Raw genomic sequence first — 24,178 nt, 5'->3', positions numbered from 1 at the left:
GAGTTTTTTGACGTGGGTGGGGTGTCAGCTTCACGCAGCTGCGCACGAGTCCTATCATGAAAAAAGGCTCATTGTGCGACCTGAGTAACGCGCAGTAACGGGGTGCCTGCAATGGTAACTGCGTTATAGTTACAGTCAAAGTAATTAGTTAGATTACTCGTTACTAAAACAAGGTAACGGCGTTAGTAACGCCGTTACTTTCAACGCCGTTAGTCCCATCACTGATTACAAATGGTATGAATAAACAGCTTACTTCTACCAGTCTCTTAATTTATACTATTTTACCTTGAATATTATTTATGTACCTTTAAAATTTATTTTATGTTTTTAATGCTTTGCTAAAAAAAAGTGCAATAAAATGCTTCTGTTACTCTTATGTTACTCTTTGCAATTAAAAGTTACACCTTTATCAGATTGTATGAAGTGAGTATGAAGTATTTCCTCAGATTGTCTGCCCTTTGTAACATCAGAATATTTTGATCTTAGCAGTTGAGATTGTAGCGCTGGCTGCAGCTACGTCAGCAATTAAAGTATTTAACTCTGACCCCACAGCATGATACTTCCACCACCATGTTTAACACCTGCGGTGCTGTTTATTGTTTGTTTTTGGCCAAATGTAGCATGAAAATTTATTTTTTTCGTCGCCTATCTGGTAGGAGCATCTTCTTCCCCTCACTTGGTGTCTTATACCATAGCGGTCAGATTTATGCAGAGTATTATAGCTGGTTGTCCTGCTAGATGCTTCCACCTGAGTTGCAGAGCTCTTCTGCTCCTCCAGAGTCACCATTGGCCTCTTGACTGCTTCTAAGACTGATTCTTTCCTATACTCTTGTATGACAGTGTTTTAGTATTTTTGCAGTTGTTTCTATTTTAAAATGATGGATTGAACAGTCCCACTCGAGGTTTTCAAGCTCCATAGTTTAAACACAGAAAGACCCATTTTTACCATTAATGGACTTTGTATGTAAGAGGTTGCCCATTTTATTTAGGGGCATCCAAGTAAACAAAAGATGAGTACAAATGTGCACTAGATTTCTAAGATTTGTTTTTTTTTCAGTCAGTTTTAAAAGCCACGTGTCTTTTTTTTTATTTGCCACACCATGTAAAGCCCATAACACATAAAAACTGACGGGATACGTCATGCTTGTGGTTAAAACTTAATAATTTGTAAAACAAATATTAAAATAGATAACAATTTTCTTTTCAATGCAGAGTTATGACCCCTTAAGAACAGCATCTTCCTGTCATTTAAACTATATGATGGAAAGTTCAGCACAGTAAGATATTTTTTTTGCTCCTTCTGCTCCAGAGATATACGTAAGTTCAAGGACACCAAGAAGCAGTTTGACCGCGTGCGTGAGGACATGGAGCTAGCTCAGGTGAAGAACGCTCAGGCGCCTAGGAACAAGGTGCACGAAGCAGAGGAGGCCACACAGGCGCTCATCCTGAGCCGCAAGGCCTTCAGGCACCTGGCCCTGGACTATGTGCTGCAGGTAACTCATGTTTCTAGTGTTGTCCAGTAGGTGGCACTCACACTCCACTGCTGCTAAACAAGGTGTATATGGAACAACAAACCATATCAGATCACTTCTGTTCATCTCAAATGATGTCTGAATTAGTTTTTTCTTTTTTCTTTCCGGCAGATTAATGTCCTTCAGGCTAAGAAGAAGTTTGAAATCCTCGATGCAGTTAGTAACTCAGATCACAGACATCCAGGATATGTCCTCTCTATGATTTTAAACGTTTTCTGACATTTCTTTTTATGTCGCCATTCCTCCTGCAGATGCTTTCCTTCATGCGAGCGCAGCACACTTTGTTCCAACAAGGCTTCAACATCTTGGATGAAATTGACCCCTACATGAAAAAGCTGGCTGCACAGGTACACAGAGCTGTCAATCACAGCCTATCATGTAACAACCACCGTTGACAGGAGCAGTCTGTGCTGCTGGATGGAGCCTGTTCATTGATCAGAGGGAAAAAACAAAACCTTTTTCTTGCTCACATCATCATAACAACTTTATATAGTACGACCGAAGTGTCGGCTTATCAGCTCCTTTTCTCTCTTCTTCAAATATCTAAAGTATATAAAACAGATGCAGGGATCTTTGAACAAATATCAGTTTGCAACATATTTATCTGTGTTCAATTGATTGCTTTATCAGCAGCTTCACTCTGAGATGAGGAAAGTAACTAGTTACATTTACTGGAGTAACTTTTTTAATCAAGATTTACTTTTAGGAGCAGTTTTACTGCACATTTCTTACTTTTTTAGAGTAATATCTATAATAAAATATGTCCACTCTGAATTTAACTGTTTGAATGTTTAATCCACTCTGAGGAATGTTTATGTGAAAATTAGTGCCTTTTTTATAAACAAGCTTATTTGATCCAGCCATGTCATTTGGGGATCAAGTTAATATACAGTTAGGAGTAAATAGAGACAGTGAAGGGACTGATTTATTTATAAAAGAAGTTTAACTTAAAAAAAAAATCTGTCTGGAAAATTGTTTCTTCTGCTTCAATTTTTCAGTTTATTTACTTTAAATATCTTATTATAGTATTTCAAATAGAATAATTTGCACTTTACTGTCTTCCTTTCTTGCTTAATTTTAAATATGCAAAGTTATGATGAGTTATTAAGTAACAGAACTTTTTTGCTGATTTTTCTGGAGGAAAATCCTGATGTAGAATTGTTACTCTTACTAGGGGACATTATTTAGGTACTCTACCCACATCTGTTCACTAATTAAATGCATTGTTAGTTGCTAACTGATTTTTTTTAAAACATTTATTAATCTGGCTAATCTTGATGCTATCTTATGAATTCAGTAGAAGAAACAAAATAGATCTAAGAAGGCATTATCTTTCACTGGAATCAAGGTCTTTGTTTAGCCTTCTAGAGAAGCTTTATTTAAGCCTTATCTTTGTTCTGCATTGTTTTGAATCAGTTAATGGTATTTTTAGGTAGGGGAGTTGGTCCAACAGATAGCAGTGCAGAATTGTAAAGTTGCGGGAAAAAAAAAAAAAAGGTTTTAATATATTAGAAAATAAAAACCACCCGTGAACCATCATCATGGTGAAGTATGTGGGGAGCAGCATCATGCTGTGGGAACACTTCTCTCCTTTTTCATCTGGGACCTGAATACAGCTGAAAATGTCCATGGATGGCCCTATAGTCACTCTATTACAGATGGAGTAATGTAACGGAAGTAATTTCTCCCTGGGATCAGAAGTATATCTGATTCTAATTACTGGTTGATGGGACAGGTGTTGTGAATTAAACCATGCCCAGCTTGAAAGAGCTCCTGTGTGTCTCTGAATGTGTGCATTGATGACTGAAAGACATCTTCTTCCTCCATTTATCTGTTTACTTTAGTGTGTTGAATTCATGTTAATGTGGATTTAAAGACATTTCAATTAGTGGAAAAATTGCAGGAGGGAATATAAAAAAAAAAGTCTAATCAACCAAACCTTTCGCAACCCCCATGCAGTACCTCCGTGGACCCCCTAGGGGTCGCGTACCCCCTGATCAAGACAGTAAAGTATTTACTTATTTTGGGTCTAAATGGAAACCTCTGAAGGCTATGCCACACTTTTTTGTGTGTTTGAACCGAAAAAAAAAAAAAAAACATTAACCATCCTTTTCTTCACCCATAAATTAGAATAAAGAACATTGATATAAATAAAAACATATTCCTTTACTTCACCCGTACCCATGTTGTACTCTCGTACTCTCTTTCAGACACCCTCTGCTTTATTTTTCAGTTGGATCAGTTGGTGATCGACTCCGCCATGGAGAAGAGAGAGATGGAACACAAACACGCTCTCATCCAGCAAAGAGTGAGAAAACATCAATGTTTTTTCAGCCCACGTCCTACAATTACATCTCTATCTAGTGCGACTGAAGCGACACATTTCAGTCTTACTTTGTCCAATGAAAATTGGTTTATCTTCAACTGGCATCAAAGCCTTTGTTTAGCCTTTCTAGAGAAACTTTAAAGTATGTTTGTGATGCATTCTTTTGTGTTTTTTTAATTTTATTGAACCGTTAAAGGTTAGTTCAGAATGAAAGATTACAGTTAAAAGAAGGAACTCCCTAAAAAGCAAACATTTCTGTCACGAAGATCTCTCAGGTGAGGGGGAAAAAGACAAGCGTTTCCTACACTCCCTCCACTTCCTGTTAAACATTCATGCACAGATGCTCAAATAAGAATCATCCGTCTGTTAGAGGAAGCTGTGCCAACTGCATGCGTGTTGTTTTGGCCCTTCCTTCTCATTGCTTTAGGTGCCCAGTGAAGGCATCCTGCCAGACCTGACAAACAGCATTGTTCCCTGATGGCCTTTCAGCCACCTCTGATCTTAAAAAACACAAAAATACAAAAAGGGTTTTCCGTTTTATTGTATTTCTGCATCAGAAAAGTAGAAAAAATAAATTGATTCCACTTTTTGAAAAGCTCTGTGTCATATATTTACACATATTTGATCCAATGCAGTCAGTTTGAAGAATACTCATATTAACCACGTTCTCCATTTTTTCTTTCTCATGCTGATGTGCGGCCTCGTTCTTCCACTATCAGACCCTGATGCAGGTGAGTTTATAAATGCATCACCTAATCGTAGCTTTTGTTTTTATTAAAAGTTCTCTGGTTCAACCTGAACAGGATGTATATTGTTTGAAACAAATCTGTAATTCTAGATCACGTGGATATTTAAGGTTTAAATGGAAAGTGTTGCAGAGTTAAGAACTTTTTCTTCTCCAAGCTTGTGTATATGGTTCTACTTGTTTGTTTCGAACTAATGTGGTTTGGGTCTCTCAGGTCATGTGGTTTCCTAACATAGATCTGTGTTAAAAAAGCATCAGCATCAGATTCAAGACTTTTACTTGTTCTTCTGTGTCGCCAGACAAAGATATATCTCAATTAGCGAGACTACCAGCCATAAGCAAGGTTGTTTTATCTGTTCGCTCCCAAAACGGAAGCTTATATATTATATAGATTTAATGCACATCCATATTTTTATGTATTTGATTTAGATTATTATAATTTATGAAACCCAATATTCTGTTTCTTAGAAAACATTAGACCGATAAAGATCACACAGTGGGGAATTCAAGCATGGTGATGGAAAATTGAGTGGAAGGAAAAAACTGAAAAAACCTATAAAAGCTATAGGAATAAATGCAGCTTTGAGTTTGAGTGAGATTCACCAAATTAATAGAAATAAAAGCTTTAAATGTCACTCTAAATCTTTTTTTTTTTTTTTTTAGAGCAGATTGCAGGTTAGAGTCACTTTTATCAGTATATAAAATATGTGAGAAATTGGATTTTGAATTCAAATCTGCTTATATATGAACTATATAGGATTTTCGGTTGTTTTGGTGAGAAAATTTGACTCCGTATCAAAAACGACGTTACTGGGAGTGACATAATGTGATTAAGTCTGCTTAGCTTTCCGTCATTAAACAATGCTAATGCTAATTCAGGTAACAAAGACACTTTAAACACAGCTCTATTATTATGAGGCTGTTGCCCAATAGAGCAGAGAGAGACCATGTGGAGGAATAAAATCATTGCTGTATTGTAAAAGTAACGTTACTTATTCATAGTTGTGTCGCAGCTCCTCCTAGGTTAGTAAGTCCAGCAGTTTCCTGCTATTTTTCTGAACCACAGGTGTCAGTCTTAGCGATTTTGCGCAGTCATTTGTTTTCAGAACTTAAAAACCGATCACAGTGCTAAATCTCAGGTGGTAAACAGTGAGAAGCAGCAGCTGCTTGTGGGGAAACGTCCGCTGCTTTCTGAGCGTCGTCAGAGAGAACGGTTCCAGTTTTCTTCCCTTTATTAAACGTTTCTCCAGCGTTCATATTGATCCCAATGACAGGATGTCATGTGTACTGAGCCGTCTGCTCCCATTGCATTGAGACTGGAACACTGCTGCATCTCAGTCCCTCTGAAGGAACAACTTTCATTCATTTCAGCATCATTCCAAGTTTATGATCAATAAATGCATCTCAAACTTCTACCAAACTCATTACACACCAGTTCTACCTGATAACTTCCTGCTTTCCACAACTGAATCAGCGCAGACTGTTTGACTCCCCCCCACGTGACATCAAATGACGCTATTTAAAAAAAAAAAGTTTTGTAGAGACACTGCAAAGAAATTTCCCTTTTATTGGTAAATTTACTTGGTTATGGCAACCAAAACACTTCAAATCCTGAACAAACTTTCAAAATATTATCCATTAGACAACTATTAGTTTTTTGTCAAAGATTCAACCTGCAATTTGCTCTTTAAATGGATAAACTTGTTGATTTAATCTATTTTCTTTATTAGAGCATTTACTTTTCCGACTCAAGGATTTGCTTCTTGTTTATATGAGGTAATTTGCAATCTTCTTCTCATAATGATAGCTGGAAATCCTCAAAATCAATTCAGCTTTATTTGCTTTAAAATAATTTCACACTTAAAGAATCGCTGCAACATTTTGTTTCATTTTTAAGGCCGATTTCTGACATTAAATTTTAGAGGCCTTTTTTCTTGTCAAACCTGGTATCAGATGCTGAAAAATGTTTTTTTTCCTTTGTGTAAATAGCTTGGGTGGCACCAAAATTTATCAAAGATATTATTTGTGGGTTCAACTAAGAATTGACTCATTTTAAAGATTGATTTTATATGTATGTGTATAATTTTTTTTCAGTGTGAGATAATGCGTTTTTTATCAAATAATTATTAGTAATAATTTATTATTTTTGAGGGTTTACAAACTGCGGAGTGCGATGTGAGGAATACAAGCTTACCTTTGCAATATTTAAGAGTCTAGCCTTATAAATGGAGCTGCCCTGATTAGAAAAATTATATTTTTAATAAAAAGTACAAATCTGTCCTCTGAGCTCAACAACAAAAAGCTAACTTTCAGTGGTTAGACAGTCTGGGCTGGCTCTGATTGGTGATGCTGTCCTCTGTTAGGCTACAGCTTTGGTAATTATGGCTCCAGAAAGGTTGATTTGTCGCCAGCGAATGTGGAGAGGTGATTGTACACGATGCCATCCTCCTTCCACTCCCTCCTTCATCCACTGCCAGCTCCAGCCAAAGTCAACAGATGGCATTATGAGGCACAGCACGGTGCTGAATGTGAGGCCGAGCGGTACAGACGGAGGACAAGCAGATAAAAGGAGATTAGGAGTCAGTGCCAGCTGAGTGTGACGGAGAGGAGCTGTGAGAAAGAGGGCGCTGCTGTTTACTATCAATGCACCCTGCCCACTACAACGCACTTTAAAGGTCTTCCATTGTGCGGGATATGATTTCAAAACATAATAGTGAAACTGGTACTCGGATTTGTTATAATGCATCAATTGAAAGAGGATTGCTTTGTTTCCACCTCTTCTTTCTAATGAAGGCTTTTTTGCAAAAGAGCCCGAGGAGACATTTAGACAGGTTTTTCCACTCTGCATCCCTTCCTACTACACCTCATAATATGCAAATGCTGAGCATCCTGAGGAGCGGCCATGAAAGAGCAGATCTACTGCATTATAGATGCTGACTTTCTATTTTTATGGATCTCAAAGTTACTTTAGACAAAAAAATGAAATATGATTTATTGTGAAGGGGGTTAGGTTCAAGTTTCAATCTGGAAAAGTCGAAAATATTTAAGTTTATTTCAAGATTTTTTGGATAGGTAATGAGAAAGGAATCAAAGCAATTTTTGTGATTCATCCTTATACTTCCCTTACTTCCTTTTCTGTTGTCCTTCCTTCTTTGCGTCCTACCTCTGTCTTTTTTTCATTATGTCCTTCACCCCTTGGTTCCTCTCTTTCTTCCCTTTTTTACCTCCTTCCGTTCGTTTTTTTCCTTCCTTCCTTCCTTCCGTTCGTTTTTTCCTTCCGTTCGTTTTTTCCTTCCTTCCTTCCTTCCGTTCATTTTTTTCCTTCCTTCCTTCCTTCCTTCCTTCCTTCCTTCCTTCCTTCCTTCCTTCCTTCCTTCCTTCCTTCCTTCCTTCCTTCCTTCCTTCCTTCCTTCCTTCCTTCCTTCCTTCCTTCCTTCCTTCCTTCCTTCCTTCCTTCCTTCCTTCCTTCCTGTCTGATTTTCCAGTTTTCATGTTTAAATCCTGCAGAATGTGTATTTTGACATAATGACATAGGAACCTCAGACCTACCAGTAGGAAACTTGTCTGGATAAAAATTGGGAAATACATTTCTCTCTGTATGGGTAAAATCTGTCCTTAGACATTCCTTTAATTCCTCATGTTAAACGTCTCCCTCTATAGTTCAGATATTCCCTTTTGTGGGAGCAGGACTTTATTGCGGCTCCCAAGAGAACCGTCTACTAAAGTCATCCCCTCCCCCATATTTTTTTGAAACCAGTAGAAGATTCTGGATTAATGAAATGTGAACAAAAATCAAACATTGAAAATGAACGCTCTCCCACCAAAGGCTGGGTTTGTTGACAGCATTTTGTTTCATGCGAGACTGAATCTGCAGCAGCGTCTGAGTCTAGCAGCTTTGCTCCGAATCATGACTCAGCGTGTGAACTATTGCGATAAAAATGCACCCTAATTTAGTTGCCAAGAGAGATATTTAGATGCTCATGTAACCTCGATTGTGATTGGCCACAGAGATGCCATTGCAGCTCTTACCTAACATTACAGTAAACAGGAGCAATGTGCTTATTTGTGTGGTATGTTTTTACGAAGCTGTAATGAATGTATTTTATCTACCTGCACTTAAACACGCCTGTTAACTGCTCCACATGCTTATTATTTCTAATCATGAAAGCTAAATTAGAGTCCTTTTAAGTTTTATTTTTTACAGCGATGTAATCAATACGTCAAGCTCAGTCTCATGTTAAACTGTCCAGATCCTGCAGACTAAATGGGCTTCATTCTGTAGTCCGCTGCTGCAGCCTCCACGCCTTCAGCCACTTGCTCTGCAGATTGTTGCAGAGTCTTGGCTGATTTAAGGTGGGAAGAGGGGGTCCTGCAGTGGTGTTAGGGGAGCAATAACATCAGCTTGATTTAGCAGGAACAGTTTTCACAGCTTCAGACAGATGGAAAGCTGACTCCCCCCCAGAACACACCGGGCCTCAGGATTGTTGCAGAGGTTAGAGGGGAGCTTTAAATCGTGCTGCAGGACTGGCAACCTCCCCCCCCACCCATTGCACATACTGCAGTAAAATGAGATGTTTGATCTCTCTCGACGGGGTCGGCAGAGTACGAGTGTGGCAGCTGTATGATAATGAGCTCTGGGTCCACATCCAGGCAGCTAAGGCCAGTCTGCTGGCAGGTGGAGCAGAGTGAAGGAACGGCACGAGCAGGCTGCTGCTGACAATCCATCCCTCATCTGGACTCGTGTGGGCATGCATGCCTGAAACCCTTTTCCTTTCTGCCGTTTATTTTGGGTCACTTTGTAATTGTTCATAATGCTGTTAGATGTCAGTTTGGTGACGATGAAGATATTTGGCGGGCTGGACTTTATGCTGGTGAGGATCTTTTCTAAATCTTTCTTGTCCGTCCTTTAAAGTTCGTTTTTATCCCTCTGCATGATGATGAACTCAGTATTTTGAACGCTTAGTTTTCTAGATGTCTCATTTCTACATGGGGGTGCATATTTCTCAGATTATCTGAAGAATCAGAGGAGTATTCCGCTTTTTTGACTTGGTTTGTACATCTCCATCAGTGTTCAATGCGCTCCAAAATATGTCTACTTTTTACATTTTCTTCCTCCCACATTTAGGCACCACAAAGTTCAATATATTTAATTGGGAATTTTTGGAAGAGACCGAAAAAAAAGTTGTGAAATTTAAGGAAAACAACAGACTTTCAAAGCCTTCTGCAAATAAAAAAAAGCCTATAAGATATGAAGCCGGTATTCCATTTTTGGAAATTAAGAAATAGTTTTTTTTAACCATTTGTTTATCTAAATGTAACGTACGCTCATTTGGATGAGATAGAAAGTGTTGGTTATCTACAATTTCAAAGTCTGCCCATGAATTTGCATTTAGATATCAGTCTGGAGGCTTTTCTAACAGCTGAAAGTGTTTCTGAACTGTTCCAATGGTGGTATATCTTCATCGCTATCACCGCTTGACTTCTTTTTTCTTTCCTCAATTTTCTCTTTAATTTACTCAACTTTTGTTGGTCTACTGAATAAAGCCTCCACACAGCATGATGCTGCCACCACTATGTTACACTACGGGGTGCATTCAGGGTGATGTGCAGATTTATGTTGTGTTTTCCACATGAAAGGCTTTTTGTTGTGAGATAACATCACACAAATATGGATTTATTTTTCATTAATACGTCCTTACATCCCCTATATAGTTATGCACTGTTTTAAAAATCCCCCCTAAGAATGCTTATTGAAATATTGTACACATTTTAGCTCCTCAGACAAATCTGATATTACCTCACCATCTGCGACTTTGATTTCAGGGCTGATTGAAATCAATCCACAGGCGTTTTTGTGTGTGAGGTTGTTTGTGTGCGCCCAGCCTGCCATATGCTCAGTGTTATTTTACACAAGAACAGAAGCTGTCTAACTAGAATGAAACATAATCACAGTCTATGCAGGATGTGAGCTGTTCTTTTTGGGGGGTTTTTTGTACGGCGCTTCTCATCCCTTTCTAAGACCGTTGTTGTTTCAACAATTTAAATGTAATTTAAAGCCATTATGAAGAGAAAAGCTACTGGGAAAGCTAATGCACGTGTTCACGATAAAGATATACTTATCTCCTGTCATTCTAGTCGTTTATTACAAAACAATTTCACTATCATCTATTTAAGGTGGATTGAATAAGGTGCAGATCTAAGAGGTTTTAATAGGTAGTTTTATGAGGCTGAATAAGTAACTAATTTTCCTCATTAGTGACTTTTTTAGAGCAAATCATCAGCTCATAAGATTCTATGTGCAAAGTAAAAGCAGAGTCAAAATAAGATTCAGACTTAGACAAACTTTACAAGCTTGAATACAAAACAAAATTTGTTCAGTACAGCTCTCAAGACATTTCCTTTGCTTAAAGTGCAGCAGTAATAAAATGTAAACATTGTGATCAAATGTTAACATAAGACTCCGATATGATTTACAGTTTTTCCAATATTCAGCTTTATTATTTCTTTTTCCCCCTGTTTTATTCAACATTCAGCAGTCTAATGGCAGTGGGGAAGAAGATGTTTAGGAATCTGCTGGACATGCATCGGATGCTCCTTCCCCAGAAAGTCAGGCCTTGACCTTTTCTTCTTATTTCCATCCTGCAGGATTTTTCCTACGATGATCCCAAGCTGGAATTCAATGTGGACGCACCCAATGGGGTGGTCATGGAGGGTTACCTGTTCAAGAGAGCCAGCAATGCTTTCAAGACTTGGAACAGGTAAAAAAAACTAAAGGCTGTTTTACAGTTTAGCTGTGAATGTCTACAAGCTAAAATAGGCTGGAAGTAAATCTAGTTGTGTGGGGTGAAAAAATAGAAAAGGGAGTTTTTGTTTTTTTCTAGAGTCATGATAATCGCATCGTCTGACTCGTTTGTCTCCTTCTTTGCTTCCTAGTTCTGTTCTTTCCATCCTTCTTTGAATCCTTTCATTATACAGTTGTGCTTGAAAGTTTACATATCCTCCGTTTAAAGAGCATGATAAATCGACACCATCCATTTATCCATCTATCCATCTTCTTCCGCTTATCCGGGGTCGGGTCGCGGGGGTAGCAGCTTCAGTTCAAATTCACACCAGTAATTCAAATAACACAAAACTGAAAAAGTTATAATAAATATAAATATATATATATATTAAATAACAAATTTAGCAAAACAAAATATCTATTTTGAGTTTTTATCTAAAAAATAATTCTAAAATACAAACTGTCCCAAATTACTCATGAGCAGTGAAGCAACATATCTGTCAACAGGTCCAGAAGTCTGACTGAACATTTCCTGAACGTTACAGAAAACATCTGATTTCAGGGATTTCCTCAAAGTGTTGCTCAAGACTTACTGCTTTTATTTATAAAAAAAAAAAAAAAAATATATATATATATATATATATATATATATATATATATATATATATATATATATATATATATATATATATATATTCAAAATCAGTGTATTGATTTCCACTGTTTAGAACTTTATTATTACTTTTGTAAATCCAGTTGAATTTACTGGCAGCTGATTTTTTTTTTCTCTTTAATAGAAGGGTATGCAAACTTTCAAGTGTAACTGTATGTTGTGTCCATCCTCCACTTATTCTCTCCCTGTTTCCATCTTTCCTCCAGATCTTCCTTCCTGTTCTTCCTTTATATTCAGTTTCTGTCTTTTTTCTTTATCACTGCTTCCATTGTTTCCCTTTTTGTGTCTTTTTTTCCTTCTCTTGATGTCCCTCCATCTTGCTCTCCTCATGTCCATCATTGTTTCCTTTTCCTTCCTAGACTTTTTTTCCTACCTTCCCCCTTCGTTTTTTGTACCTCCTTTCTTCTTTTCTTCCTTTCTTAACTCCTTCGCCTGTATCTTTTCTCCTTTTTATACCTCATTGCCAGTGGCTTACATTCCTTGCCTCCTTTTTGTTTAGGATTTTATCTTTCCTTCTGTGTTTTTTCATTCTTTTTTTTTTCTTCTAGACTTTGAACCTTGTTAATAGGTAGTTGATTGATAATGTCTGTCAATGTCAATCTGTTCAGTTATTTACATTTTTAAAATTTTGTTTTTTTCAGGCGGTGGTTTTCTATCCAAAATAGCCAGCTGGTCTACCAAAAGAAAGTGAAGGTAAATCTAGTTGCTCTATTTGGCTATGTTTCATGTTTACTTGTTTTCTTTTTATCTTGTGCAACAGACAGCTGCTATTGTTTCCATTAAATGATTCATATTAATCATTATGCAAAGGAAAATTCCTGCATTGACTTGTCTTTCCTGGCGCTCACGTCAAGTGGAACCTGTCTCTAGATTCTGTGACACTCCTTTTCTCCGCCGACAGGATTCCCTGACGGTGGTGGTTGAGGATCTGAGGCTGTGCTCAGTCAAACCTTGCGAGGATAATGAGAGGAGGTTCTGCTTTGAGGTGGTTTCCCCCACAAAGTAAGCGTGTCAATGTGTAAAAACCAAAAGCAATTAATATGGATGTTTATCGGTATTAACAGCGAAAAAGATTTGTTTTCAAAGCACTGACCGTTTGAGTCCAGTTTAGTGAGATAAAAACCTCACGGTTTATTTCTGAATATTTAAGCTGAATAGCTAATGCACAAAAATCATCTTAGATATTCAGCTAAACTTTGGTGGATGATCTCTAAATTTGGATCTCTATATTTTTTTTTAATATTTTTTCTTCAGATTATTCCAAACAGAAACTTAGGAAAGTTTTCCTTCTTAAAAAATATATATTCTAGTATATTTGTGAAGATTAAAATAAGATTATTCATTATTTTTATCCATTTTCCATATGAAAACTAACAAATTTCAGTTGTAAGCAATAAGATGTTACCTGCAAATAGGAACCATTATATTTTATTTAGATTTTAGAACTATATTCCAAAAAGAAATGTGATTGTTATTTGTTTTCTTAGGCTGGTACTACATATAGCCTGGTGCTAAATATTACCAAACTTAAAATGAGGTATATCATATTATTCTGTTTGTGTAGGAGCTGCATGCTCCAAGCAGAGTCAGAAAAGCTGCGGCAGGCCTGGATCCAGGCGGTCCAGGCAAGCATCGCCTCCGCTTACAAAGACATCGGCGACAACTATTACATTGAGGTATAGAACGAAATCAAAGAAAAAGATTTCTGTTTATTCCCTAATCTTTTATGTGTTATAGCTGCATCTCAATCTCTGCTTTATCCCTCAGCGTTTGGACCGGACAGCTTCGCCTTCCACCAGTAGCATCGACTCTGCCAGCGAGCCCAGGGACAGGGGGGAGAGGGCGGAGAAGGCGTGTCGGGGAGGGGGAGAGGGTCTGCTGCAGCGGGTGCAGAGCTTGCCGGGAAACGAGCTGTGCAGCGACTGTGGCCAGACGGCCCCATGCTGGGCCTCCATCAACCTGGGAGTGCTGCTCTGCATCGAGTGCTCGGGGATCCACAGGTGTTTGCATCCAGACATCTACCTCTACATATCGTCATGATCTAAACCAGCTTTTCTAGTTTGTTTGTTGTGGGTTCAAAACTATTCCAGGAAGTAAACCAGCTCTAAACAGTTTGAAAAGTGTTATCAGATAAAAAGAAACTGGCTCTGCAGATAACTGTCTAGTATTTTTCCCCCTTATATGGAGTCATTGTTTTTCCATTATTGTTGCAATCCAGGAGTGAAACTTTAAAAAGAAAAAGACATCTTAATCCAAAAAAGCTTAATCGAACTTTGCTGTTGTCTCAGATTGTATTTTTTTAAATGTTTGCTGCAGAATTAATTTTTTTACAATTTCTCTTTTTCAGATTGAGTTTTACAAGTTGTATTCTTTTCAAATTGGGTTTTACATATCAACTTCTTTTCACTTTACATGTGGGCTTTCCTTTAGAGTAAGCAGCTAAACACACTTTTGTTTTTGGTCTAGGGCATTAGTTGACTATTTGAACGTTAGCTTTCCAAATCGAGCTCATACGTTGTTTTATAATGATGGTACGGAGTGTAGCCAAAAATTACTTATAATTCGTCTTGTTGCTGAGACGTTCTTGGTTACATCAGGTAGGTCTAATCCAGCTTGTATTACTAACTGCAGTATGTGCTCTGCTAAGTCCATAAAATAAGCTAATAGGAGACCTGATTTGCATATCACCATGCAAGCCCACACTAGTAGAGAAGATGACTTTTTGGTGAATGCCCTAGTCTGCGCAGACATGAAAAAAAATAACATTTTTAATGGTCCAGAGAGAGTGTTTATATTGCCCCTGAAATAAAGCGATTGTGATCTGAAAAACGCAATGTAAAAAAGAATGTAGTTCTTAAAAATCTGGGGGAGAAAAAAGACTATTTTAGAAAAAAAGGAATTCCTTTAATATATATATATATATATTAAAGAGATTTAAACAAAAAATTAGGACTATAAATAAAAAAAATTTAAAAAACAATTTCAAAGTTGTTGTTTTTTTTTTTCTAATTTCCATTTACAAAAAGCGCTCCGTGTGTGCAACAATAATGGAAATTCACTCCATACCTTTGTTCCTTACTCTGCTCTATTTTTATTCCCCATGGAAAGAAGCATCAGCTTTAATCGTAACATTATGCAGTATTTCCATTTCCATTGTGTCACCTGTAAAAGCATGTTCTTGCTGCAATTCTTAACCAGATATATCAGATTAATCTAGATCAGGGCTGTCAAACTGGTTCCAGAAAGGGCAGTGTGGCTGCAGGTTTTCTTTCCAACCAAGCAATAGCTCACAAGACTCCAGTCATCTCATCAGGTCATCATGTTCAGATTGGACTCACTTGATGAGATGACTTGGGTCTGGTGTGCTACTGCTTGGTTGGAAAGAAAAGCTGCAGCCACACGGCCGTTTCTGGAACCAGTTTGACACCCCTGATCTAGATTGTTCAGGTTTGGTATCAACATCAGCTTAGTATGTAAAAATGCTGGAGGAAATAAAAGGGTGTGCATATATATCAAAGATATTTAAGTAGAAAACAGTTGAAATTTGGGTTTAATAAGAAAGCTGCAATTTTCAGCTAAGTTTCAAAGACCCCAAAGTTCAGCTGGGGAATTTTAAAGCAATCAGACCTCCACCACCGCAGGCAGTTTAAGAGAAAAGTGGTTAAGTTTAAAAAATATTTTATTTTTTACTTCTTTTGCTTTATGTCTTCTCTCTCTCCCTTATTTTAGGAGTTTGGGCGTCCATTTTTCTAAAGTGCGCTCGCTTACGTTGGACTCGTGGGAGCCAGAATTACTCAAGGTGCATTTCTCTACAGCTTATCCTGCATGTGCAGCACTTTTTCTCCCAGTGGTGTTACAATATTAATTTGCTCCAGAACATTGCCACACTGCTACATTTTTTATTACTCCTTTTATAAAACGGCAATCTTTTCTGTTCTGGTTTATTTATAATCTTTCTCTCTGTGTTTTTTCTTTTTTGTGTTTAGCTCATGTGTGAGTTGGGAAACACTGTGATCAACAACATCTATGAGGGAGCCTGCGAGGAGCTGGGAGCTAAAAAACCAGGACCGTCTAGCTCCAGGTAAAACTAAATCCAGCAGGAATCGCAGTAAAAATGATCATGAATACTTATTGAAATGTAATGGAAATGTGCCTATCATTTTCCAGTTAGCACATTTTTATCAACAGTAATTATAAAGTCATAAAGAGTAGGATTTTCCCACACCAAGCTTGGGATTGGACGTTCCCAAACTTTCCATGGCCCCTTAAACAGCATTCGTTTCTGGCTTGGGACTCCATATGCAAACTAACAGAAAATTCTGCAAAATATGTAAATAAAAACTCAACCTGTTCTTTTCTATTTAGTTATTATTATATTTGTCCGGCATAAATAATATTAGGTAGAATGCTTTTAATAATGTATTATATTTCTAATAATCAGCAAATGTTTAAAAGAAACTGTTCATGGTAAGAACAGAACAATTCAAACCACATAAAAATGTGCGTTTGATTGTTATTATGTTATTACACAGTTATTAAATTTGATCATTATAATACCAGCTCCATTAATAAGGACAAGTGTTATGAATTAGTACAATGTAGATAAACTGAATATAAAAAAATTTGTAGTTTTTCCTTGCATCACGTTCCAGATGTTGTATTATTTCCTGTGCTTTAATAGTAGCTTGAGTGTGTTTATTCTCCAAGAATTAGATCATAGTTCATCCTACAATCATTTTTCACAACATTTACTGTAAGTTGTACAGAAGTGAATTTCATGTTTCTCGAAACAACCTTAAAATTCACTATATAGTCATTCACAATAACTAGTGACTCATCTGCTTTCCATATATTCCCACACCAGATGCTGTCTGGGCAGAGCACCCAGAGGCGATTAACGTTAAACACATTAGGGCGGGGTGATATACCTTCAAAACTTATATCACTCATATCACACATATTTATCCATTTGGGTCGACACATCATTTCTATAGTGATATAAACAGAATAAAAAGCCTCAGAAAGATGCCCAGTACTGCCCCAAAAGAACCTGTACAAATTTATTTTTAATGTATTTACAAAACCATACAAGTTTAAAAATATTAGTCAGTGACAAAGGTAATCATGGAATTTAAATTATGTTGAGATGTCTTTAAAAGTCAGATTATTGTTATTGCAAGAAAAAAAATCTTGCTGTGTTTTATATTGATAGGCTTTATTTTATATTTCCATTTCTAACTTAGGTTCAAATCAACTCAATCCACTGATCTTAAATCTTTGATGCAGAATACAGTTTTTTAAGTCATACAAAACAAACATAAGGTTTGTTTTTTTTTTCATCGTCATGTTTGTGTCTGTCTGACTCTCCTTGGTTCCTAATATTCTACAGTGCAACACTGAGAATCGATTTACAAATGTGACAATATTTCTTAAGAAGAGGAAAAAAAAGAGCTGTTTCCAGCTAGTTTTTTTATAGGCTATACTATTTGGAATAGAAAGCCTGCAGCTTACTGTAATTAAAGGAAAGTATTTTATAGGTTTGTGACACTGAGGAGAGATTAAATTGACTCATCTCCCTTTAGGCAGGAGAAAGAGGCCTGGATCAAGTTTAAATATGTTGAAAAACGCTTCCTGAAGAAGCTGAGTGGGAGTGAGGTTCTGGTGGAAGGGGAGAGGAAGTCCCGCCCCTGGATGGTTAAGAAATGCCAGCGTCACAGCAGTTCGATACGGGCCCCAAACAAGGCCCGCAGGAAGTACCACCGCTATGATCCAGGCAGCACCTCACCTGCCAACCTCACAGCAGGTCGGTGTGGCCCTCATGTGTTTCCATAACCACAACTTGTATACAAATATTTATGAAAATAAAGTAAAATCAAACTAAATTTCATTCATCCTAAAAAGGTTTTATTTTTCATCTGCAGCAGCTGCAGCAAAATTTCGGCGGGATTCACTTTTCTGTCCCGACGAGCTGGACTCTCTGTTTTCTTACTTTGACACTGGCTCTGGACCTCGCAGTAAGTACCGGAGAAATGTGTAATAACAGCTGCCTGCACTGCAAAAAATGCAAATCTAAATAAGTCATTTTCTTTTAAAATAAGTGATTTTATTCTTTAACTGAGGAGGTAAGTGAGAAACCAAAGGAACAAGACATTTTAGATTTAAAATAAGAATAAGATCTTATTTCAACTGCATATTATCTAATTATCTTTTTTTAAGAATAAAAAAAATCTTATTCCATTGGCAAATCATCTTATTTACCTGCTCAAATTAGGGGTTAATAAACTTAATTTAAGAAATTATTACTTATTTCTAGATTGTTTTTTTTTGGTGTGTTAGGAGTAACAGGAGTAACGCCACAGATTTAACACAGATGTTTGTTTTTAAAAATGGATTCTGTGGGTGTGTAATGATTAACGTGTCCGTGGCTTGGCGATGCTTGGCCCTGCAGGTCTCAGCAGCGACAGCGGCCTGGGAGGAAGCACAGACGGCAGCACAGACATCCTGGTGTTCGGCAGTGTCACTGAGGAAGGTAAAAATGTTTGTTAATGTTTTTAGTCTTGTTATAAATCTAGAAAAAAGAGCTTTTGCAGTTCTTGCTCCCGTTGTGGAATAAATCGCCCGTCAGACTGACTCCATCTCTTGTTGTCTTTAAAAGCCATCTGAAAAAATAACTTTTTTCTATTTAACTTATGACCCAGTGTGAACATTTTCGTTTTGTTTTAAATTGACTTAATTTTTCTCTTTCCTATCTGGTCTTTATTATTGTCAGAATTTTTTTTATTTTATTTAACATGATATTTAGAGGATTAAGAGCTGTTTTTAACAGCTTTAATAAAGGGATATATAGCCTTCCTGTTGTGAGGGGGTGTTCTTTATTCTATTTGTAGAAATGGTGATATACTTACTTTAAGAGCAATCTTTAGTTAAAACAAAGAAAAAAATTATTACTGAGTTGTGATTCTGAACAAGCTTTAGTCTTTGGATTGCATTTAGCATGACTAGTTCTACTTAAACAGCAGTCTCTATGTGTTTCCAAGAAAACTCATCTCTGAATCAAAATAGAAATAATAATTTCCTCTACAGACATAAGTTGAAAGCTTAAAGATAAAAACAGCCCAACACTCCCAGCCGTACTGTTATCCAATGGCGTCACACTCTGTAGTGTTTTGGATGTGTCCTAGAAAAAAAAAACAAAAGCATCCAACCAGCATCCATATTGAAGAGTTTCTACAGTTGTTGAATATAGTTTATTCAATGATCAGAGAAAGACAAAATTTTTATTTAATGAAATTTAAAAATTTCATTAAAAATTTCTAATGAAATTTTACCAGTCAAAGCTGTAACATTGTTAGAGAAGAAATGTGTTTGAGAATTTGCTGCTGCATTAAAAAGCTTTTTCTCTTGTCCTTTAAACTAAATCATTCGTTTTGTGTTTCAATTTTTTTTATTTTTCCTCTTACAGAAGAGGAGTCGGAGGAGTCCTCCAGCGGAGAGGTGGAGATTGAGCAGGAGGGGTCTTCAGATCCGGAGGATCCCAGGGAGCTGCATCCCGGGGCGCTGCTCTACCGCTCCTCTCGTCTGCACAATTTGTCACTCATGGCGGAGGCTCTGGCACACGGTGCTGATGTGCACGCCACCAACGAAGAGGAGGAGGGGAAAACGGCTCTCATACAGGCTGTGATCGGGGTCAGAGGCTCTGTGGTCTGTCTGTGGGTTTAAAGTGAAAGAAAATCACTCAAATCCTTTAATATAGCATACGGCACACAACTTTCCTTTTTCCGGAAAGTAAAACTTTTCAATGGGAGTTTTTAGTATCTAATAGGAAATGTTAGACAGGACAACTAATTGTTATAAATGATAATGATAGGAAAAGCTATAAAGGGACCAAAGTCTGTAACTTCAGTCTGGCTCCATTAAAATGGATAAACACCCACAGTAAAGGGCCAGATATGCCTCCATATACCTAACAGAAAAGTCCTGCTCGCCTTTATTGTCTTAGTTTAGTACTTGATAAGCTTTTGAAATTATTCGGAATTTATTGATGAATAGTTTTCAATAGAGATTTAATGTGATAAGCTCTAAAATGCAGATAGAGCTTATGCTTTCAGATCATACATAGCTTTTATTCACTTAACCCACACATACAAAGACTCAGCTTATACTGCAGATTAACTTCTTAGCCTTTTAGTTCCGTTTAAAGGAAGAAGCCTTGAAATCAGAATCGATTCGCTTTCATCAGGGATCTGGGGTAGAGATGCAAGTTGTTTCCACAGGCAACAAAAAGCTTCTTCTGACCTTAAAATAAACCCTTCCTTTCAGCTGCTCTTTTTTTCTTATCTTCACATTTAAGTCAGGTAAATATATCCAGATTACTCCAAAACATTAGTTTTAGTTTTAGACAGGGAAAATGTTAGATTTCGAAAAGGTTTCTAGAAATCTTTAAATTAAGAAAATGGTTTAGTTGCATTGCCAGATTACAGGAATTGCATTTAAATTGTTTTTCTTTGTACCTGTTAGTTGCATAAATCTAAAGTAGGTAAAAATCCTCTGAAAAAAAATATGTTTTTAATTAAAGCAGGTAAATAAGATGATCTGCCAATGGAATAAAATAAGATATTGAGAAATTATACACTTGGGATAAGATAATAGAGTTTTTTTTTTCTTTTTTTATTTAAAATGTAAATAATTAAAATCCATTAACCAGTTGTCTTACTTGCTCAAGACAAAGAGAAATACGCTTATTTAAAAAAAAAAAAACAGCAACTCATATTTTAATGCTTGCAGTGAATTAAAAATAGAATACTATGCATGAAAGAGCTTACATTTAGGTCTATTTTGAGAAAAGAGCAGATCTAAGTTAGTCTAATGGCCCCAAAAAGCTGTAGAATAGCTGTTATCCTGGCCCTATCTCTGTCCATATCATTATGCTGTTTATGGCTTCCTCTATACTTTAAACCTTGTCTGAAGTCTGGCTCCCCATATGGTAACCAACAATCGATTAGATTTCACAGAGTAAATCCCATTTCTGTGTGTTTCTGATTGGCTTCCAGGGCTCTCTGATTGCCTGTGAGTTCCTGCTACAAAATGGAGCCGATGTAAACCAGAGAGACATGAGAGGCAGGGGCCCACTCCACCACGCCACATACATGGGCCACACTGGGTAAGAGGCTTTACGGGAAACACTTACCTGTGAGTGATGTCACTAGGCTGCAAGTGTGACAACGACTAGCATTTAAAGGAAATGCAGGCATATGACGCAGTTTTTGTTTAACCGTTGAATCTTTCTAATGAGGTGTGTCACTTTGATTACTCATAGTCTCTTGGAGCATTTCTTCTTATAACCTGATTTTTCTGAAATCATTTTAAAGTCTCAGTCTGGTTAGATATGTCAGCTAAATCCCATAAAAGATCCCTTTTTAGCTGATCCCTTCCTTTCTGCTTCCTTTTGGAACAGCCAGGTGTGTTTATTTCTCAAGAGAGGAGCGTCGCAGACAGAAGTGGACGAGCAGGGTAACGATCCGCTCAGTATCGCCGTCCAGGCTGCCAACGCTGACATCGTCACTCTGTAAGATTTCCCAACCACCATGTGCCTTACTAATCATTGCACACGGTTTTAGTCTGGATCTCTAACTTAGGAAGGAGTGTTTTCCTATCTAAACCCGTTCTAAACGGCTGAAGTGCAAGCGGAAATTACAGATCCAGTCAATCAGCTCTGCACCAATTCTTAGCGGAAAAAAATCGGTTTTATTGCGATATACTCTGCAGATACTCCTAAATATACCAGAGGAAAGATCAAATCATTATATAAGGTAACTTTAAAGTTACATAATAATGTTACAGAGGGTTGGCTTTTTGCCTGATGAAAACTAAACCAGTTTTTTTTCCTGAAGCAGTCAGCAACTGGTTGCTGTTTCAGCACTGAGTTTGCAGTCGTATCACTTTGGTGGAAAAAAAAAACAAAGCAGTAAATCACTCCATTTTACAAGTTGGCACAATTCGGGAATTAAAAAATTATCGTTATAAAATAGGTTTAAAAATAAAGAAGATGTACAACAGTGTCATGTTATAATTACTTCAAGAGATTAGGGAAGGACAATTAGAATTATTTTAAGGTGATAGAAATTATTTTATTGTAACATTGACCTCAATGTTGATGGTTGCAAATCCTCAAAGATTTGATAGTCATTTATTATTGCTTTTATTTATTTTTACTTTTTTTTTCATATATATATATATATATTTTTTTTTTTTTTTTTTTAACTACATTTTTTATTTTGAAAATTTTAGTTATCTTTTCTTATCTTTAGAGATTATACATTTTCAAATGTTGGTTTTTCAAACAATTATTTATATATTTTATACTTTTTTTGCAGATCAATTTTTTTTTTCTCAAAATTTTGCTTTTTGCATAATGGCATTCTTTTTTTAATTGCTTTTCACTGATCATATTCTCTTTACTTCAGGCCAAGGACAATTGCTCAGTCATTGACCAATAAGAATGTTGCTAACATCAATGCATACCAATAGAAATGCATCTTCACTCCTCACTTCAGAGGAAAGCCCGCCCCCAGAAGTGAACTCCAATTTAAAAAGAATGAAATTTGTCAATCTCAAATATTTAAATATAAAATCTGTATAAAAAAGAAAATATATTTTTTGATAAATTGAATTTGAAACTATAAACTAATTTTTTTAAATACTAAAAAAATAAAATCTGAAAAAAAAGGAAAGTCAATTTGAAGAATCAGTTTTGAAACAAACTTGCTCATTGTACTTTTATGTTTAGTCATTGTTCTACCTTTGTAAATGAAGTTACAACACAAAAATCAAATATTGCTTGTTTTTGGTGATTCTATCACATTTCCAAAAATAAAACACTAATTTACAGCAAAACTACCTTGATTAAAAATGACTATCAAAACCTTTTTCAAATGAAGAATTTTTTCTAATTTAAATTTTTGGATTGAGTTTTTTTTATAAATCATAATTCCCAAAATTTGTTAATCAAACTTCAATTTACAAAGCGTGTTATTGTCTTACAACATTAATGAAACCAAATTCCCGTCCATAATATTCTCCTAATGATGTTCCTTTCCCCTCCTTCTCCACCCCTGCCTCTCCTCCAGGTTGCGTCTGGCGCGGATGAACGAGGAGATGCGCGAGGCGGAGGCTCCACTGGGTCAACCAGGTCAATACCCGAGCAGCAGCCCCACTGAGCAGCAGTATAGGAAGTGCATCCAGGAATTCATCTGCCTCAACATAGATGAAAGCTAGTGGCTCCTCCTTTTCCCGGCAGCATTGGTCGCGCTTTGCTCATGAACCTTTTATTTTCTCAACCAGACTGAGAGCCCGATTGGGTTGAAGTTGCCACAAGACGCTGATCTCAAGTCTTCCATAGATCTGCAGATCTAGATCTTACCGGCAACTTCTTGCAAACAGGGGATCTTTGGAGGGGACTGGCAGGGTGTATCAGAGGGAGACCCCTGGTGGAGCCGTCTAACTCTACTGACAATATAATCGCCACCTCCATTTTCCTGCATCACACCTAAAACTGTCCTTATTACTTCTTGGCACCACTAATGCTGTTGCTGACTACAGTACATACTCTTATAGCTAACATCTGCTTTTTGACGTTATACTAACAGGGTAAATCTTCTAAGCTCACTGAAGGCTGTGTAACCTGCACGTTCTGGGTTGATTTCTGGCTCTTGGTTAACCCTCAACATTTTCTGTCTATACAGACCATCTGTGCTACATCCCATCTCTTATATACGACTGATCAAGCTATAATCGTATAGCTTGATCAGTTCTAGGACTAGAAACTGTGTACTGTGGCATGAGGTTTGAAAAATAAATTGTATCTGTTCAATTACTAAAGAAAAAGAGCATCTGAGAAGCTGCATAGGAGGTGCCAGGGTAGTTTACTGTGACAAAAAAAAAAGAAATAGAAGGGCTTGTGGAGGAGAGTCCTTCATCTGCTGTGTAAGATACTTAGTGATGAGTGAGTGTACATGAGAGAGAGAGAGAGTAAAATTTGCTGTTTATTGTTTTTTTTTTTTTTTACATTATCAAAAGGAAAAAAAAAAGAAACTGTGCACTTTTTTCCAATTATACAGTATTA

At 36.9% G+C, this 24,178-nt stretch overlaps 1 protein-coding gene across 4 annotated transcripts in view; it reads left to right on the top strand.

Annotated features, from left to right (window-relative positions):
* LOC119791769 (arf-GAP with coiled-coil, ANK repeat and PH domain-containing protein 3-like) overlaps window positions 1-24,178 on the top strand; it is a 75,458-nt gene that overhangs the window by 45,880 nt on the left and 5,400 nt on the right. For 2 of the 4 annotated variants that reach the window (XM_038298061.1, XM_038298058.1), the window contains 19 exons: window positions 1,310-1,493; window positions 1,644-1,688; window positions 1,784-1,879; window positions 3,766-3,840; window positions 4,578-4,589; window positions 11,249-11,361; window positions 12,699-12,750; window positions 12,959-13,059; window positions 13,622-13,733; window positions 13,825-14,057; window positions 15,787-15,856; window positions 16,044-16,138; window positions 17,640-17,860; window positions 17,979-18,071; window positions 18,497-18,586; window positions 19,520-19,743; window positions 21,108-21,217; window positions 21,512-21,622; window positions 23,184-23,245. In XM_038298061.1, the coding sequence (XP_038153989.1) occupies window positions 1,310-1,493; window positions 1,644-1,688; window positions 1,784-1,879; window positions 3,766-3,840; window positions 4,578-4,589; window positions 11,249-11,361; window positions 12,699-12,750; window positions 12,959-13,059; window positions 13,622-13,733; window positions 13,825-14,057; window positions 15,787-15,856; window positions 16,044-16,138; window positions 17,640-17,860; window positions 17,979-18,071; window positions 18,497-18,586; window positions 19,520-19,743; window positions 21,108-21,217; window positions 21,512-21,622; window positions 23,184-23,245 (2,099 nt within the window). Of the gene's footprint in view, window positions 1-1,309; window positions 1,494-1,643; window positions 1,689-1,783; window positions 1,880-3,765; window positions 3,841-4,577; window positions 4,590-11,243; window positions 11,362-12,698; window positions 12,751-12,958; window positions 13,060-13,621; window positions 13,734-13,824; window positions 14,058-15,786; window positions 15,857-16,043; window positions 16,139-17,639; window positions 17,861-17,978; window positions 18,072-18,496; window positions 18,587-19,519; window positions 19,744-21,107; window positions 21,218-21,511; window positions 21,623-23,183; window positions 23,246-24,178 lie in introns of all 4 variants that reach the window. The other 2 variants (XM_038298059.1, XM_038298060.1) reach the window with 2 other exon arrangements.

The sequence above is a fragment of the Cyprinodon tularosa genome, unplaced genomic scaffold (assembly GCF_016077235.1).
Source record: "Cyprinodon tularosa strain WSP-4 unplaced genomic scaffold, ASM1607723v1 ctg40, whole genome shotgun sequence".
NCBI lineage: Eukaryota > Metazoa > Chordata > Actinopteri > Cyprinodontiformes > Cyprinodontidae > Cyprinodon > Cyprinodon tularosa.
Note: the sequence above shows the minus strand (reverse complement) of the source record. Positions and strands in the feature narration are given on the sequence as shown.